General features: G+C 55.9%; 1 protein-coding gene across 1 annotated transcript in view; it reads left to right on the top strand.

Moving 5' to 3' along the window:
* The first annotated feature begins 2816 nt into the window (after nt 1–2816).
* The window catches only part of PLCZ1 (phospholipase C zeta 1), a 185029-nt gene continuing 172807 nt past the window's right edge, over nt 2817–15038 (top strand). The window contains exons 1-3 of the mRNA XM_073562331.1: nt 2817–3296; nt 3414–3800; nt 4013–4235. Coding sequence (XP_073418432.1) covers nt 2817–3296; nt 3414–3800; nt 4013–4235 — 1090 coding nt within the window. The remainder of the gene's footprint in view (nt 3297–3413; nt 3801–4012; nt 4236–15038) is intronic.

The raw sequence follows: 15038 nt of genomic DNA on the forward strand, positions 1-15038 counted from the left end.
TCTGATTGCTATGGGCAGTGCCTGCTCTGGTTGCTATGGGCTGTGCCAGCTGTGCTCTGGTTGCTATGGGCCGTGCCAGCTATGCTCTGGTTGCTATGGGCAGTGCCTGCTCTGGTTGCTATGGGCTGTGCCAGCTGTGCTCTGGTTGCTATGGGCCGTGCCAGCTGTGCTCTAGTTGCTATGGGCCGTGCCAGCTATGCTCTGGTTGCTATGGGCCGTGCCAGCTGTGCTCTGGTTGCTATGGGCCGTACCAGCTGTGCTCTGGTTGCTATGGGCCGTGCCAGCTGTGCTCTGGTTGCTATGGGCCGTGCCAGCTATGCTCTGGTTGCTATGGGCAGTGCCTGCTCTGGTTGCTATGGGCTGTGCCAGCTGTGCTCTGGTTGCTATGGGCCGTGCCAGCTGTGCTCTAGTTGCTATGGGCCGTGCCAGCTATGCTCTGGTTGCTATGGGCCGTGCCAGCTGTGCTCTGGTTGCTATGGGCCGTGCCAGCTATGCTCTGGTTGCTATGGGCAGTGCCTGCTCTGGTTGCTATGGGCTGTGCCAGCTGTTCTCTGGTTGCTATGGGCCGTGCCAGCTGTGCTCTAGTTGCTATGGGCCGTGCCAGCTGTGCTCTGGTTGCTATGGGCCGTGTCAGCTGTGCTCTGGTTGCTATGGGCCGTGCCAACTGTGCTCTCGTTGCTATGGGCCGTGCCAGCTGTGCTCTAGTTGCTATGGGCTGTGCCAGCTATGCTCTGGTTGCTATGGGCCAGGCCAGCTGTGATCTGGTTACTATGGGCCGGGCCAGCTGTGCTTTGGTTGCTATGGGCAGTGTCTCCAGTGCGCTGGTTGCTATGGGCAGTGTCTCCAGTGCGCTGGTTGCTATGGGCAGTGTCTCCAGTGCGCTGGTTGCTATGGGCTGTGTCTCCAGTGCGCTGGTTGCTATGGGCAGTGTCTCCAGTGCGCTGGTTGCTATGGGCTGTGTCTCCAGTGCGCTGGTTGCTATGGGCAGTGTCTCCAGTGCGCTGGTTGCTATGGGCTGTGTCTCCAGTGCGCTGGTTGCTATGGGCAGTGTCTCCAGTGCGCTGGTTGCTATGGGCTGTGTCTCCATTGCGCTGGTTGCTATGGGCTGTGTCTCCAGTGCGCTGGTTGCTATGGGCAGTGTCTCCAGTGCGCTGGTTGCTATGGGCTGTGTCTCCAGTGCGCTGGTTGCTATGGGCAGTGTCTCCAGTGCGCTGGTTGCTATGGGCTGTGTCTCCAGTGCGCTGGTTGCTATGGGCTGTGTCTCCAGTGCGCTGGTTGCTATGGGCTGTGTCTCCAGTGCTCTGGTTGGTTGCGCAGCAGCCGGTATGTCTGGTTCCCGCTGTATATCCGGTGGGCTCCGACTGCGCTCCTCCGCACTGAGGTGGGCGGATGTTTGGGGGCCAGCAGTGCAGCGCCCCCTGCCTGTCAGCAGTGTGTCCTGGGCATCCACTCTCAGACAGCGCAGTTTCTTCTCCTCTGCACAATGATGGCGCAGGAGCAGAACGTGCGGCAGCTTCTGCGATGTGACATCATCACTCCTTGTGTGATGTCATCAGATTCCGCCGGCAGGAAATCCGCAGCTTAGGAGGACGCAAGCCGAGCAACATGGACGACACGTATCCTTCTGTTACTGATCACCTGTGGGGGGGACGCCCCTGAGGGGAGGGTGCGTGAGGGGGACACCCCTGAGGGGAGGGTATGTGAGGGGGACACCCCTGAGGGGAGGGTGCGTGAGGGGGGATGCCCCTGAGGGGAGGGTGTGTGAGGGGGACGCCCCTGAGGGGAGGATGTGTGAGGGGGACACCCCTGAGGGGAGGGTATGTGAGGGGGACACCCCTGAGGGGAGGGTGCGTGAGGGGGGATGCCCCTGAGGGGAGGGTGTGTGAGGGGGACGCCCCTGAGGGGAGGATGTGTGAGGGGGACACCCCTGAGGGGAGGGTATGTGAGGGGGACACCCCTGAGGGGAGGGTGCGTGAGGGGGGATGCCCCTGAGGGGAGGGTGCGTGAGGGGGGATGCCCCTGAGGGGAGGGTGCGTGAGGGGGACACCCCTGAGGGGAGGGTATGTGAGGGGGACACCCCTGAGGGGAGGGTGCGTGAGGGGGGATGCCCCTGAGGGGAGGGTGTGTGAGGGGGACGCCCCTGAGGGGAGGGTATGTGAGGGGGACACCCCTGAGGGGAGGATGTGTGAGGGGGACACCCCTGAGGGGAGGATGTGTGAGGGGGATGCCCCGAGGGGAGGGTATGTGAGGGGGACACCCCTGAGGGGAGGTTTTCGGGGGGATGCCCCGAGGGGAGGGTATGTGAGGGGGACACCCCTGAGGGGAGGTTTTCGGGGGGTTGCCCCGGAGGGGAGGGTATGTGAGGGGGACGCCCCTGAGGGGAGGGTGTGTGAGGGGTACACCCCGGAGGGGAGGGTGTATGAGGGGGACGCCCCTGAGGGGAGGGTGTCCAGGGGATGTCCCTGAGGGGAGCGTATGTGAGGGGGACACCCCTGAGGGGAGGTTTTCGGGGGGATGCCCTGGAGGGGAGGGTATGTGAGGGGGACTCCCCTGAGGGGAGGGTGTGGTTGGACAGGGGACGCCTATGGTATTACTGATGATGATGTTATAGACCCTGTGGACATCAACCTTTGTTGGTCTCTTAATACAATGTGCAGAGGTCTGAGCTGCAGAGCAGAAGACAGCGCCAGCAGCGGGCTAATGACGCATCAGGACGTGGTGGACACGCTGAAAGGGTTAAATGTCACCACTGAAACCCAACATCTGAAATTCCTCATGAAGGTGAGAAACGATCATCTTTGGTGATGGTGTAAATGATGATAATGGTGGTCGGTGATGATGGCGTTAATGATGGTGGTGATGGTGGTGATGATCATGATGGTGTCATTGATGGTAGTGGCAATGTTGATGATGATCATGGTGTCGATGATGGTGTCTATGATGTTGATGATGGTGTCGATCGCGATGATGATGGTGTCGATGATGATGGTGGTGTCGATGGTGATGATGGTGGCGTTGGTGATGATGATAGTGGTGATGATGGTATCGATGGTGAGGATGGTATCGATGATGGTGGCGATGGTGATGATGATAGTGGTGATGATGGTATCGATGAAGGTGGCGATGGTAATTATGGTGTCGATGAAGATATCGATGATGATGATGGTGTCGTTGGTGATGATGGTGGCGATGGTGATGATGATAGTGTCGATGATGATGATGATGGTGGTGGTGAGGATGGTATCGATGATGGTGGCGATGGTGATGATGAGGATATTGATGATGATGATGGTGTCGTTGGTGATGATGATGATATTGATGATGATGATGTTGTTGGTGATGATGATGGTGATAATGATGATATTGATGATGATGGTATCGATGGTGATGGTGTGGATGATGATGATGGTGAGGATGGTATCGATGATGGTGGCGATGGTGATGATGAGGATATTGATGATGATGATGGTGTTGATGATGATATCGATGATGATGATGGTGTTGTTGGTGATGATGATGGTGATAATGATGATATTGATGATGATGGTATCGATGGTGATGATGGTGTGGATGATGATGGTGAGGATGGTATCAATGATGGTGGCGATGGTGATAATGATAGTGGTGATGATGGTGTCGATGATGATGATGGTGGTGGTGAGGATGGTATCAATGATGGTGGCGATGGTGATGATGGTGTCGATGAGGATATCGATGATAATGATGGTGTCGTTGGTGGCGATGGTGATGATGATGGTGGCGATGGTGATGATGGTGGTTTCTTCCACTCGTACGTGGCTGTATAATATATGACTGGTGTGTCTGGGTGATCACTTGGCTGCGGTGATGGACAGTGTCCTTCTGTGGTGACCTCGCGTCCAGCTGGTGCTGTTCTTGGTGCCCCCGTGGGGAGAGCCTCCGCCGGTCTTCTCTGGCCAGCGCTGGTGACTGTTGGTCGCTCGGTGCCTCTGGGGATATTTTGGATCCCAGCTTTCTTCTGCTCTTCACACAGCAGGAGGATCCCGGGAGATCTGGCCTCATTCCCATCAGTGGCTTCAAGTCCATTTACAAGAAGCTGGTCTACCGACCAGAGCTGCTGCAGCTCTTCCACCGGCTGTCCGAGGATCGGCGCGCCCTCTCCGTCCAGAGCCTGCGAGAGTTCCTCCAGGATGAGCAGTGCCAGGCAGAGGAGGACGCGGAGCGACTGCTCCACAGACACGAGCTGATGGCGGAAGGTAAGAGCAGGACTGCAGGGAGCGCAGCTCTGGAGGGAAAAACACAATGTAACAGCAGAATAGTGAGTGCAGCTCTGGAGGTGACTGGAGGATAAGACATAATGTAACAGAATAGTGAGTGCAGCTCTGGAGGTGACTGGTGGATAAGACACGATGTAACAACAGAATAGTGACTGCAGCTCTGGAGGTGACTGGAGGAACAGAAACCATGAAACAGCAAAACAGCGAGCGCAGCTCTGGAGGGAAAACACAATGTAACAGCAGAATAGTGAGTGCAGCTCTGGAGGTGACTGGAGGATAAGACATGATGTAACAGTAGAATAGTGACTGCAGCTCTGGAGGTGACTGCAGGAAAAAAACACAATGTAGCAGCAGAATAGTGAGTGCAGCTCTGCAGGTGACTGGAGGATGAGACACGATGTAACAGCAGAATAGTGAGTGCAGCTCTGGAGGTGACTGGAGGATAAGACATGATGTAACAGTAGAATAGTGACTGCAGCTCTGGAGGTGACTGCAGGAAAAAACACAATGTAACAGCAGAATAGTGACTGCAGCTCTTAGGTGACTGTAGGATAAGACATGACGTAACAGCAGAATAGTGAGTGCAGCTCTAGAGGTGACTGGAGGATAGAGCACGCCCAGGAAGAGGAGGAGCATCTGTGCTGAGGTCTGCAGGCTAGGGCCTTGCTAAGCTCCTGGGAAGGGAGGTTTTTTCCTGCAAGGACTTTCCATCTGCCCCCTTCCCAGGAAAGAGGACTTTCCCTGGGACTGAGCGCCGGGGCTGCGCCCCTGGCTCCCATCCCCCGGCAAGCCAGCTGGGGGTGGGGGGCCTCAGCACCATCCGGAGGCCAGGGTGCAGCCAGCCAGTCCCAGGGAGATGGGGAAGAGACGGAGCCAGGAGAGAGGGGGTCGCAGGACCCAGGAGCCCCGGGACACCGGGCCCCCCGAAGCTGGTACCGTGGCGGCTCCTCCTCCCGGAGGAGTGGCGGCCCAGAGCAGAGGTGCAGTGGCAGAGCCCCCCAACATCTGGGGCTCCAGAGCTGAGGGAGAGCCATCCACCATCTACGCCTCCCGCATCCATGCGCACCTCTGCGAATATGAGGAGGCCGCCAAACAGCTGAGAAAACTCCGGGAGGAGTTAAGGGGAGCACGAGCGGTGGCTAAGAACCGGCTCCCCGCCTCGAGACGAGCTGAGGTCTCCGCCACGGTGGAGAGGCTGAAGGGGGCTATCAGGGCCTTGGAGGAGATAAGGGCGGCTATCCTGAGTGGGAGCGGCCCCTTTGCAGAGAAACTGAAAAATGATGACCGGTTTAGAGCCATGACCGGAGGGTCTCCTGGGGGGTCGGGAGGCCCCTGCCAGGTGGAGGGCCAAGAGGAGGAGGAGGATGGCGGAACATCTACGCCTGCCCCACCTGAAGGCCTGGTGAGCAACAACACCCAGGTAACATGCAGCGGGGTGGCCCCTGAGCAAGTGGCTCTCCCACCAGACTCCAGTTACTCGGAGGAAAGTGGGGGCGAGGGGGAGGCTGGTGGGAGTGGGGACAGTAGTAGTGAGGGGGGCTGCCTCGTCCTACAACAGGTGAGGCAGATCGAGTCCCCAGAGCGGTTTGGCACACTGCTCTTTGGGGATGAGGTCTGCCCTGAGGACGAGGCAACCGGAAAGAGGAAAAAGAAAAAAAACAAGCGCAAGCCAAAAAACACCGTGGCTGACAAACTTATGTTTGTCCCTCTTTCCGGGGCCCCTCTGTCCCGCTGTATGGAACCCGCTGCCCACCCCGGCTCGGGCCCTGTGGTGGGTCCGCAGCGGGGGCGCGGGCAGAGTGATGTGTGCCTGGACCTTACCGTCACATCTGGTGGTGGCGGTGAGGGTTCAGGCAGCGACATGGAGGTCGGTGCTGGTGCCAGTGGTGTAACAGCCGCTGGCGGTATTGGCAGTAGTGGTGTCCGGGCTCAGTCCCCGGTGGCAGGGGGGGCTGGCCTGGCGCTCAGCACGGGTACAGCCAGGACCGCACCTCCGGCGGTGAGTGCTGGGGTCTCTGGATCCCCCACGCACGGGTCCGTTAAGTCTGGTCCACTTATGGGGGTCCAGAGACCTAGAAAGGGCGTGGAGGCTGCTGTGAAGCAGCAGCTAAAAAAATGCAAGGGGCTGGTAGCTCCTCTGACGGCGCCCGTGGCAAGAGCGGGGTCCCCGGCGCGTAGACCCAAAAAGGGGTCCGTGCTGGGGGCACCGCCGCCGCTGGGCGGTGAGGGGGAGTGGCCAGCCCTGCCAACATCAAGTGGTGGGTTCAGGGGCGCAGTGACAGTCCGTGAGGGGGGCGTGGCCTCCCCGAGTGTTGCCCAGCCTGCAAAGGCTGCGGCATGCGGGGGGGGCGTGTCCTCCTCGGCCGCTGTCCCGCCCGCTGTGCCCGCGTCACCTGGGGAGGGCGTGGCCTCGCAAGGGGTCACTGCTCTGCCCGGGGTGGCTGCGGCCGGCGGGGGGGGCGTGGCCTTGGCGGGCCCACTGCCTCCTGTCCCGCCTACCCCCTCAAGCAGCATAGTGCCCCCAAAAGTCGGTAGGGAGTTGTCGGGGTCCCCAGCCCGCTTACCTCCATCTGGTGGTGCGGGGGCTCTGGCGCTCCTTGGGAAGCCGGCGGGGGCGAACAGCAGAGGGCAGGGTGCGGTGGCAGTGGCTGTCCCTGTCCTCAGTGCAAAGACACCGCAAAAAGAAAAAAAAGTGGAGCCAGAGAACCCAGGAGCTGCTGCTGCTCCCAGGCTCGGGCAGGGCGTACTGAGTGCGCTCTGCTCGGAGGTATTTAAAGGGGCAGCGGCACTCCTGGACAAGAGTTGGAGCAGTGCCAGCAGCTCCAAGGAGCAGAGCACTGGCCAGTCAGGGCCCCCAGCAGGCAGGCAGGGGTACTGCAACACCAAGTCTGCTAATGTAAATAGTGGTCTATCTGGAAGTGAGAGTGGGAGTGAGATAGGAGATATTTTTGAAGAGCTGTTTGAGGACATAAATGGTGATGTGAGTGATATGGATGAGGGAGTGAGTGCGAGTGTGAATGTGGCAGTAAATGCTGGAGTAAGTGCCGGAGCGAGTGGAAATAATAAAAGAGTGAACGGGAGAGTGAATGAGGGTGCTGGCACAAGTGGTGGTAGTGGTGGGAGGGCTGGCCCGTCTGCCCCCCCAGCCGCGAGGCCCCAACGTAATTATGCGGGGGTCGCGGCTGGGGGTCGGGGTGGTTCCGGGGGGGTCTCCTCGCCTCCGGGCTCCGGGGACGGCGGTTTGCACCGCCGTTTCCTGGAGGCCCTCCAAAGGGGAGAAAGATCGATCATGGTAGAGGGGAGGACAGTGGACCTGTCTTTCTGGATAGAGAGACATGGCCTAGCAGCCTTCCAAAATCAAAGGGAGGGAGGGACTGTTTGGTCTCTCCCCACAGCCGGGCAGGGGCCGCCAAGAAGGAATGTGGTCCGTCTTAGGTGGGGGGGCAGTGAAGCTTGTCCACCTAGGAGCAAGGTGGTGGAGCTCCTCCTTAAGATGGGCTTCGGGGCGAATGACATCTTTGCCCTGATACACCCTTCGGCGTCCCGCTTCTTCGACGTCAGCTTCGTGCGGCCAGAGGGGCTTGAGCTCTTCTGGTCAAACTACGAGCTGGTGCGAGAAGAGCCCGGATGGCGAGACTTCGTGGCTCAAGCGGTGTCTCGCCAAAATTCCGTCAAGCGAGTGACCGTGGTTACATGTAACGAGTCACTCGCAGGCGTGGACATCATGACGTGGCTTTCCCGTTACGGGGAGGTCACCGAGGTCCCAAAAAAGAACAGGGACGAGTTTGGCATCTGGTCGGGGGGCTGGACCTTCATGGTCAAATTGAAGGTTTCCGGCGGCACGGTCACCCACATCCCTTCCTCGGCGTTCCTGGGAAGGGACAGGATCCTGGTCTTCTACCAGGGGCAACCGAAGGTCTGCCACAAGTGCGGCGACCCCACTCACTTCAGCGCCAACTGCAAGGTGCAGAAGTGCGCGTTGTGTGGTGGGGTAGGTCACCTGGCTGCCTTGTGCAAAGACATTCGGTGCCACCTGTGTGGTGACCTGGGTCACCCTCTCAGCCGCTGCCCTCGCTCTTTCTCTAATGCCGCCACAGGCCCGGTGGGGGGAGACCGCGGGGGGGCAACCCCCGGTGGCGCTGCTTCTGCTGTGGCAGGTGGTGGCGAAGGGGGAAGGGCTGAGGGGCCAGTGAGGAAGGGCAATGCTGAATGTGGAGTACCACAGGGCTCTGTCCTGGGCCCTGTATTGTTCAACATCTTTATCAACGATTTAGATGAAGGAATTGAGGGTAAACTGATTAAATTTGCTGATGACACAAAGCTAGGAGGGATAGCTAATACTAGAGAAGAGAGAGAGAGGATTCAAAAAGATTTAAATAAACTGGAGAAGTGGGCAGCAACTAACAGAATGGTTTTTAACAGGGAGAAATGCAAAGTACTACATCTGGGCAATAAAAATGAAAAATGCATATACAGAATGGGAGGAATAGGGCTAAGTGACAGCACATGTGAAAAAGACTTGGGTATACTAATAGATCACAGACTGAATATGAGTCAACAGTGTGATGCAGCAGCAAAAAAGGCAAATGCAATTCTAGGATGTATTAACAGAAGCATACAGTCTAGATCACGTGAAGTCATTATTTCCCTCTACTCCTCTTTGGTCAGACCTCATCTGGAATATTGTGTCCAGTTTTGGGCACCACATTTTAAAAAAGACATCAACAAACTGGAGCAAGTTCAGAAAAGAGCGACCAGAATGGTGACCGGTCTGCAAACCCTGTCTTATGAGGAAAGGTTGCAGGATTTGGGAATGTTTAGTTTGCAAAAGAGAAGACTGAGAGGAGACTTAATAGCTGTCTACAAATATCTAAAGGGCTGTCACATTGTAGAAGGATCAACTTTATTCTCATTTGCACAAGGAAAGACTAGAAGCAATGGGATGAAACTGAATGGGAAGAGACACAGATTAGATATTAGAAAAAACTTTTTGACAGTTAGAGTGATCAATGAGTGGAACAGGCTGCCACGAGAAGTGGTGAGTTCTCCTTCAATGGAAGTCTTCAAACAGAGGCTGGACAGACATCTGACTGGGATGATTTAGCGAATCCTGCTTTGAGCAGGGGGTTGGACCAGATGGCCCAGGAGGTTCCTTCCAACTCTACGATTCTATGATTCTATGATTCTATGATTCTATGATTCTATGCTGCAAGGGGCCCCGCGTACCAGCGGAGGCAGGAAAAACGCCAGGGAGGTAAGGGACAGGTGGAGCCTCGGGCAACCGGGGTGATGCCTGCTCCTCCCTCCAGGCCCGTGGCCAAAGCCTCTGAGGCCCTGGGGGAGAGTGCGGTGAGTGAGGAGATCAGGAGGATGGAGAGAGAGGAGAAAGCGGCTGACTCGGACAATTCCTCTCAGTATGAAAGTGTTGATGAGGATGTCCAAGAGCAGCCTACAGCACCAGGTGGCAAAACCAGGCGTGCCAAGCGCAAAGCGGTGGGGAGGAAGGCTGACAAGCCTTCAAAGTCCCCCCCGCCCCCGACCACAAGGGTGCATACGGAAGGGCCCGCTGACCCCCCTCTGATCAGACTCTCCAACCGGTTCAGCGCCCTCGGGGGTTCAGATGATGAACCACAAGACGAGGGTACTGGGCCGGGGGTAACACCGGAGGGTCCTTCGGGGGATGGCGGAGTCCGTCCCTCAGGGGGCATTGCTCCTACTGAGGGGGGGACAGACCTGGAACCCGGGGGCGAGGACACCGGGGGGGGTGGGATGGACACGTCGGGAGCTTCCCTGAAAAGGAAGGTGTCTGACCCCTCCCCAGGAGGAGGTAATAGCGGGGTAGGGAAGAAATTGGCCATCCAACTCGATCACCCATGATGGCTGAACTCGCCCCGTTGACGCTGGCGTCTATTAATGTCGCCAGCATTAAGTCAGATGCGGCTCGCTTCACGGCCTTTGATTTTTTCTCCCGGATTGAGGCAGAAATTTTATTCTTGCAAGAGACCAGACTAACAGACATGGGGGCCATCTATAAAGCACGGAGGGAGTGGAGGTGCGGGCCCTCATACTGGTCTCTTGCGGCCGAGCCGTATAGCGGGGTGGCAGTCCTTTTTAAGACTGCAGCAGTTGAATGCCGACGGGTTACTGAGTTGGAAATGGGGAGGTGCCTGATCCTAGATGTCTTCATGAGGGGACAAGAGCTCCGGCTCATCAACATCTACGGCCCGCAGTCCAAGTGGGACCGCAAATGTCTCTTCCTGAGGATCAAGCCCTTTCTTTTTACGAGCCGACAGGTGGTCTTCGGTGGGGACTTCAACACCATTACGAGGTCCCGTGACCGGGGGGGTCCCGGAGATCGCCTGGCTTATGATAGCGTCGCGTTGAATAGCATAGCCAGTGAAGCTCGCCTGGTGGATGCCCACATCCGGCACACCCCAGGTCACGGAGGTTTCACCTACCATAGGGGTAGCTGTAGGTCTAGAATAGACAGGTTTTTTTTGAAGGAGGACGCCATCTTTTCTGCTGTGTCCGCCGTTGAGGTGGAGTTCTCCGATCACTGTCTAATTTTCTTTTCTCTGAATGTTGCAGAGACTCCTCGGATGGGAAGAGGGCTGTGGAAGCTCAATTCGTCCCTGCTGGAAGAAGCGGAGGTGAGACAATCCTTCGAGGATTTTCTTCAGAGCCAGGTACCGCTGTTGGATCTCTGTAGTAGTAAGTCAGAGTGGTGGGAGATCTTCAAAAAGCGGGTGGCGGGGTTCTTCCGTCAGCTCTCGAGCCTCAGGAGTCTGAACAGGCACCGCTTGTACCAGGCTCTGGGGAGGAAACTCGAGCAGCTTGTCTCGACTGGAGGTGACCGAGAGGAAATCTCCAGAGTGAAATCTTTGCTCAAGAGGTGTCAGTATGATAGGCACACATCTTTGGTTTTTGAGAGGGACTTCGGGAAGTACCGCTCGCCCGACCCTTACAGAAACTGTAAGATGTCAGTGAATTGTAAGATGGTGACAGGACTGATCGACAGTACGGGGTCCCTGAACAGATCCAAATCAGGGATCCTGGAGGTGGTCAGATCCTTCTACTCACACCTCTTGGAAAAGAAGGATCTGGATCGGGACAGGATGTCGGCTTTCCTGGCTGAAGCCATCCCTGAGCCAGGGGGTGACCCCTCTCTTGGTGTTTTGGCAGAAGAAATCAGGGAAGAGGAAGTGAGACTGGCCATTGATGGGCTTCGGCTCAAGAAATCGCCAGGTCCGGATGGCTTAACATCTGAGTTCTATAAGACTTTTAGGGACTCCTTGGTCCCCCTCTTGACAGGGGTCTTTAATGAGTGTCTCTCCTCGGGCACTCTTCCCGGCTCAATGAGGAAGTCAGCCCTCATTATTCTGTCAAAGGGTAAGGATCCGTCCCGAATCGAGAACTGGCGTCCCATAGCGCTTCTCGATACGGACCGGAAGGTTCTGGCCAAGGTGCTGTTTAATCGGCTGGTGAAGTTTGCACCCCGGCTCCTTTCAGGGGCCCAGCATTGCTCTGTTCCAGGCCGCAGTACTTTTAGTGCTGTGCTCGGTGTCCGAGAGGCAGTGGAGCAGGGTAGGGCAGGTCACTGGAAGGGGTACTTGCTGTCATTAGATCAAGCGAAAGCCTTTGACCGGGTCAACCACGAGTACCTCTGGTCCGTCCTTTTGAGGTATGGTCTGCCTGGGAGGTTTGTAAAATGGTTAGAGATCTTGTACCAAGGGGCTGAGACTTTTCCGCTGGTGAATGGTTGGTCAGGTCGTCCTTTTGAGGTGGGTTCTGGGGTCCGTCAGGGCTGTCCGCTGAGCCCGCTTTTATACGTGTTCGCGATCGATCCCTTCTTAAGGAGGGTAGATCGTGGACCGTTGGCGGGAGTCGGGATGGACCGGGCGGGCTCTGGCTCCTCTCTGAGGGTGGTGGCGTACGCCGATGATGTTTCCCTGTTCGTATCCTCGAGAGGGGAGGCGGACTGGGTCATGTCGGAGGTAGTGCGCTACTCGGAGGCATCCGGGTCCATGATCAACCGGGATAAGTGTGAAAGTCTCTGGCTGGGAGGGGGAGATCCTAGTTTTGATCTCCCGGACACCCTTCCAGGGCCCCAGGCCACCGCCAAAATTCTAGGCATCGAATTTGGCCCCGGGGACTACCCCCAGCAAAATTGGGAGGGCAGACTTAAGATCGCCGCCCAAAAGGTGGACCAATGGAAGGGTTGGTCTTTAACCCTGAGGGAAAGGGTTGCCCTGGCTAAAGGCTATCTGCTACCTTTATTGATATACCTGGGCAGTGTGTGCATCTTGCCGGAACCTCTCTGGACGCGGGTCTATAGCCTGTTCTTCCAATTGTTATGGGGGAATAGGCTTAACCTAATCAAGAGGGAGGTTACATACCGTACGAGGAGACTAGGCGGGTTGGGTATGGTCAACCCGGTGGTGTTTCTAGTAAACACCTTTCTTAAGACTAACATCTCTAACCTCTGGCTAGAGAGGGCTCCTCCGTGGGTAGTCTCCTGCAAGGGTTGGCTTTGGCCTTTCTTCCAGGAATGGGAGACAGGAGGGCGGGTGAAGGACCTACGCACACCTCATGGGCATCTTCCGGCTTACGCTACCCCGGTTCTGAAGGTGATCCGCCGGTGGGGTCTGGGAATGTGGGAAATCAGGACCATGTCGAGGCAGTGCCTTGACAGGAGGGTCCTGTTGACCCATTTCCAGAAGCCCCTGGCCCTTAAGGATTGCCCAGGCCGGGATCTGGAGGTCGGGCTGGGGCTTTTAAATTCTAAGCGGATCCCCATGAAGTTTTGGGACTTGACCTGGCGTTGCTTCCACGGGAGGCTGTATGTAAGGGACAACTTGAAGTGCAGGAACTCCGATGACCGGGGTTGCCCTCGTGAGGAGTGTGGCGACGTGCTGGAAAGCATGGAGCACTTCCTGCTTCATTGTCCCTTTAATGCAGAGGTTTACAACAGGGTGGGTGCCTCCATACGTTGGCCGCGGCTGGCGTCCCTCTCCTACACTGAATGGGCCTATGGAGCGTTCAGATCCCTGGGTGGCCGGGACCCGTGCACTTTATTTCTAGTCAGTGCAGCGGTTAGGTTCCACACTTGGAATGCACGGTGCCTAGTTACGACGCGGAAAAAAACCCTCCCAAGGGATGAGGTGGTAGGAAACATCTTGGGTGACCTGGTGAAGGTCCGTTCTTTGGAGTTCGAAAGGTTGGGTGTGAGGAAGGCCTCTTGGCTTTGGAGAGGCCTCTCCTTTTAAAAACGCACTCAAGGGAGAGCTAGCTCCGTGTGAATGAGGGTAGGGATAGCATAAGTTTCACTGGGTGTGTTAGGGACAGAAGTAGGGGCAGATAGGGACAGGGAGGGACAGGCACTGAGGGACAGATAGAGAGTTAGTTATGATAAGTTAGGTAGAGTAGGGGCAGGTAGGGACAGATAGGGACAGGTTTCTTTTTTTAGGGACAGAAGTAGGGACAGTCTTAGTTCTTGAGGGATAGGATGAATGTGTTAGTGAGGGATGGAGCCTCTAGAACCCCTTTTTCCTGGTGGTGGGCTGGTGCATGCCACCTTAGCTTTTTGTTTTAAAAACAGGACATATAATGGATATTGGGCTTACAGGTGCCAAACTTGGGCCTTGGGTATGTAAATGCTGTGTTTAGTTTGTATATTAATGCGTAAGTAGATGGGATGGTATTGAGAGTTTTGGAAAATGTCTTTTGGTTGTGCTTTGGTAAAAGGAAAAACATATAACACACGTTTTTTTTTGTTTTTTTAGTTAGAATGTGTGGATGGGGTGTAGTCAGGTTGGGAGGGGGGTGCATGGGGGGTGGTGGATGGATGACCGGATGCCAAGAGCAACATGAAGGAGCAGAGGAGCAGGGCAGGAGAAGTAGACTCTGCGGACCCTGGAAATAATTTTCGTGTGGAATCAAAAGGCCATAAACTTTCGTGGACCAGATTTTGCAGTGACAAGGCTACAAACTTGTAGGACCTGCGGTGCAAGGTGGTGGGAAAAAAAAGGCTGCGAACTTGTTGCCATGTGTGGGAGAGGAAAAAAAAAAATCTTTGCTGTGTAATAGGAGGTAAGGTTTGTCGGCCAAAGTGGCAGAGTTCTTGTTTTTTTCAAGGCGGAGGGCCAGGAAAGGGTTATTTTCGTTTGGTTTTTGTAAATAGTAAAATTGTAAATAGTAAACTAGTAAAATCGGTGAGGTGTGAATGGGGGTGAATGGAGTGAGAGTGGGGAGAGGGGTTTATGTTTCTTTGTATTCTCTTTTCAGTGGATTCCTGCTGGGGGACCCTAAGCTGCCGAGCTCAGTGGAGGACAAGGAAAGGATTTGGACTTTCAGTTGTTTGCGCATGTTTTGCACATTTTATGTCTGTCTATGTTGGTTTTCTTTAGTTTATGTATTGTGGTTTGTTTCTGAGTGTAATTTTGATAATTTTGTAAAATAAAAGAGTTGGAGGATAAGACATGATGTGGCAGCAGTATAGTGACTGCAGCTCTGGAGGTGACTGTAGGATAAGACACGATGTAACAGCAGAATAGTGACTGCAGCTCTGAAAGTGACTGGAGGATAGAGCACGCCCAGGAAGAGGAGGAGCATCTGTGCTGAGCGTCTGCAGGCTAGGGCCTTGCTAAGCTCCTGGGAAGGGAGGTTTTTTCCTGCAAGGACTTTCCATCTGCCCCCTTCCCAGGAAAGAGGACTTTCCCTGGGACTGAGCGCCGGGGCTGTGCCCCTGGCTCCCACCCTCCGGCAAGCCAGCTGGGGGTGGGG

The sequence above is a fragment of the Dendrobates tinctorius genome, unplaced genomic scaffold (genome assembly GCF_039654945.1).
Source record: "Dendrobates tinctorius isolate UK_male_01 unplaced genomic scaffold, ASM3965494v1 ptg000348l, whole genome shotgun sequence".
Lineage (NCBI taxonomy): Eukaryota > Metazoa > Chordata > Amphibia > Anura > Dendrobatidae > Dendrobates > Dendrobates tinctorius.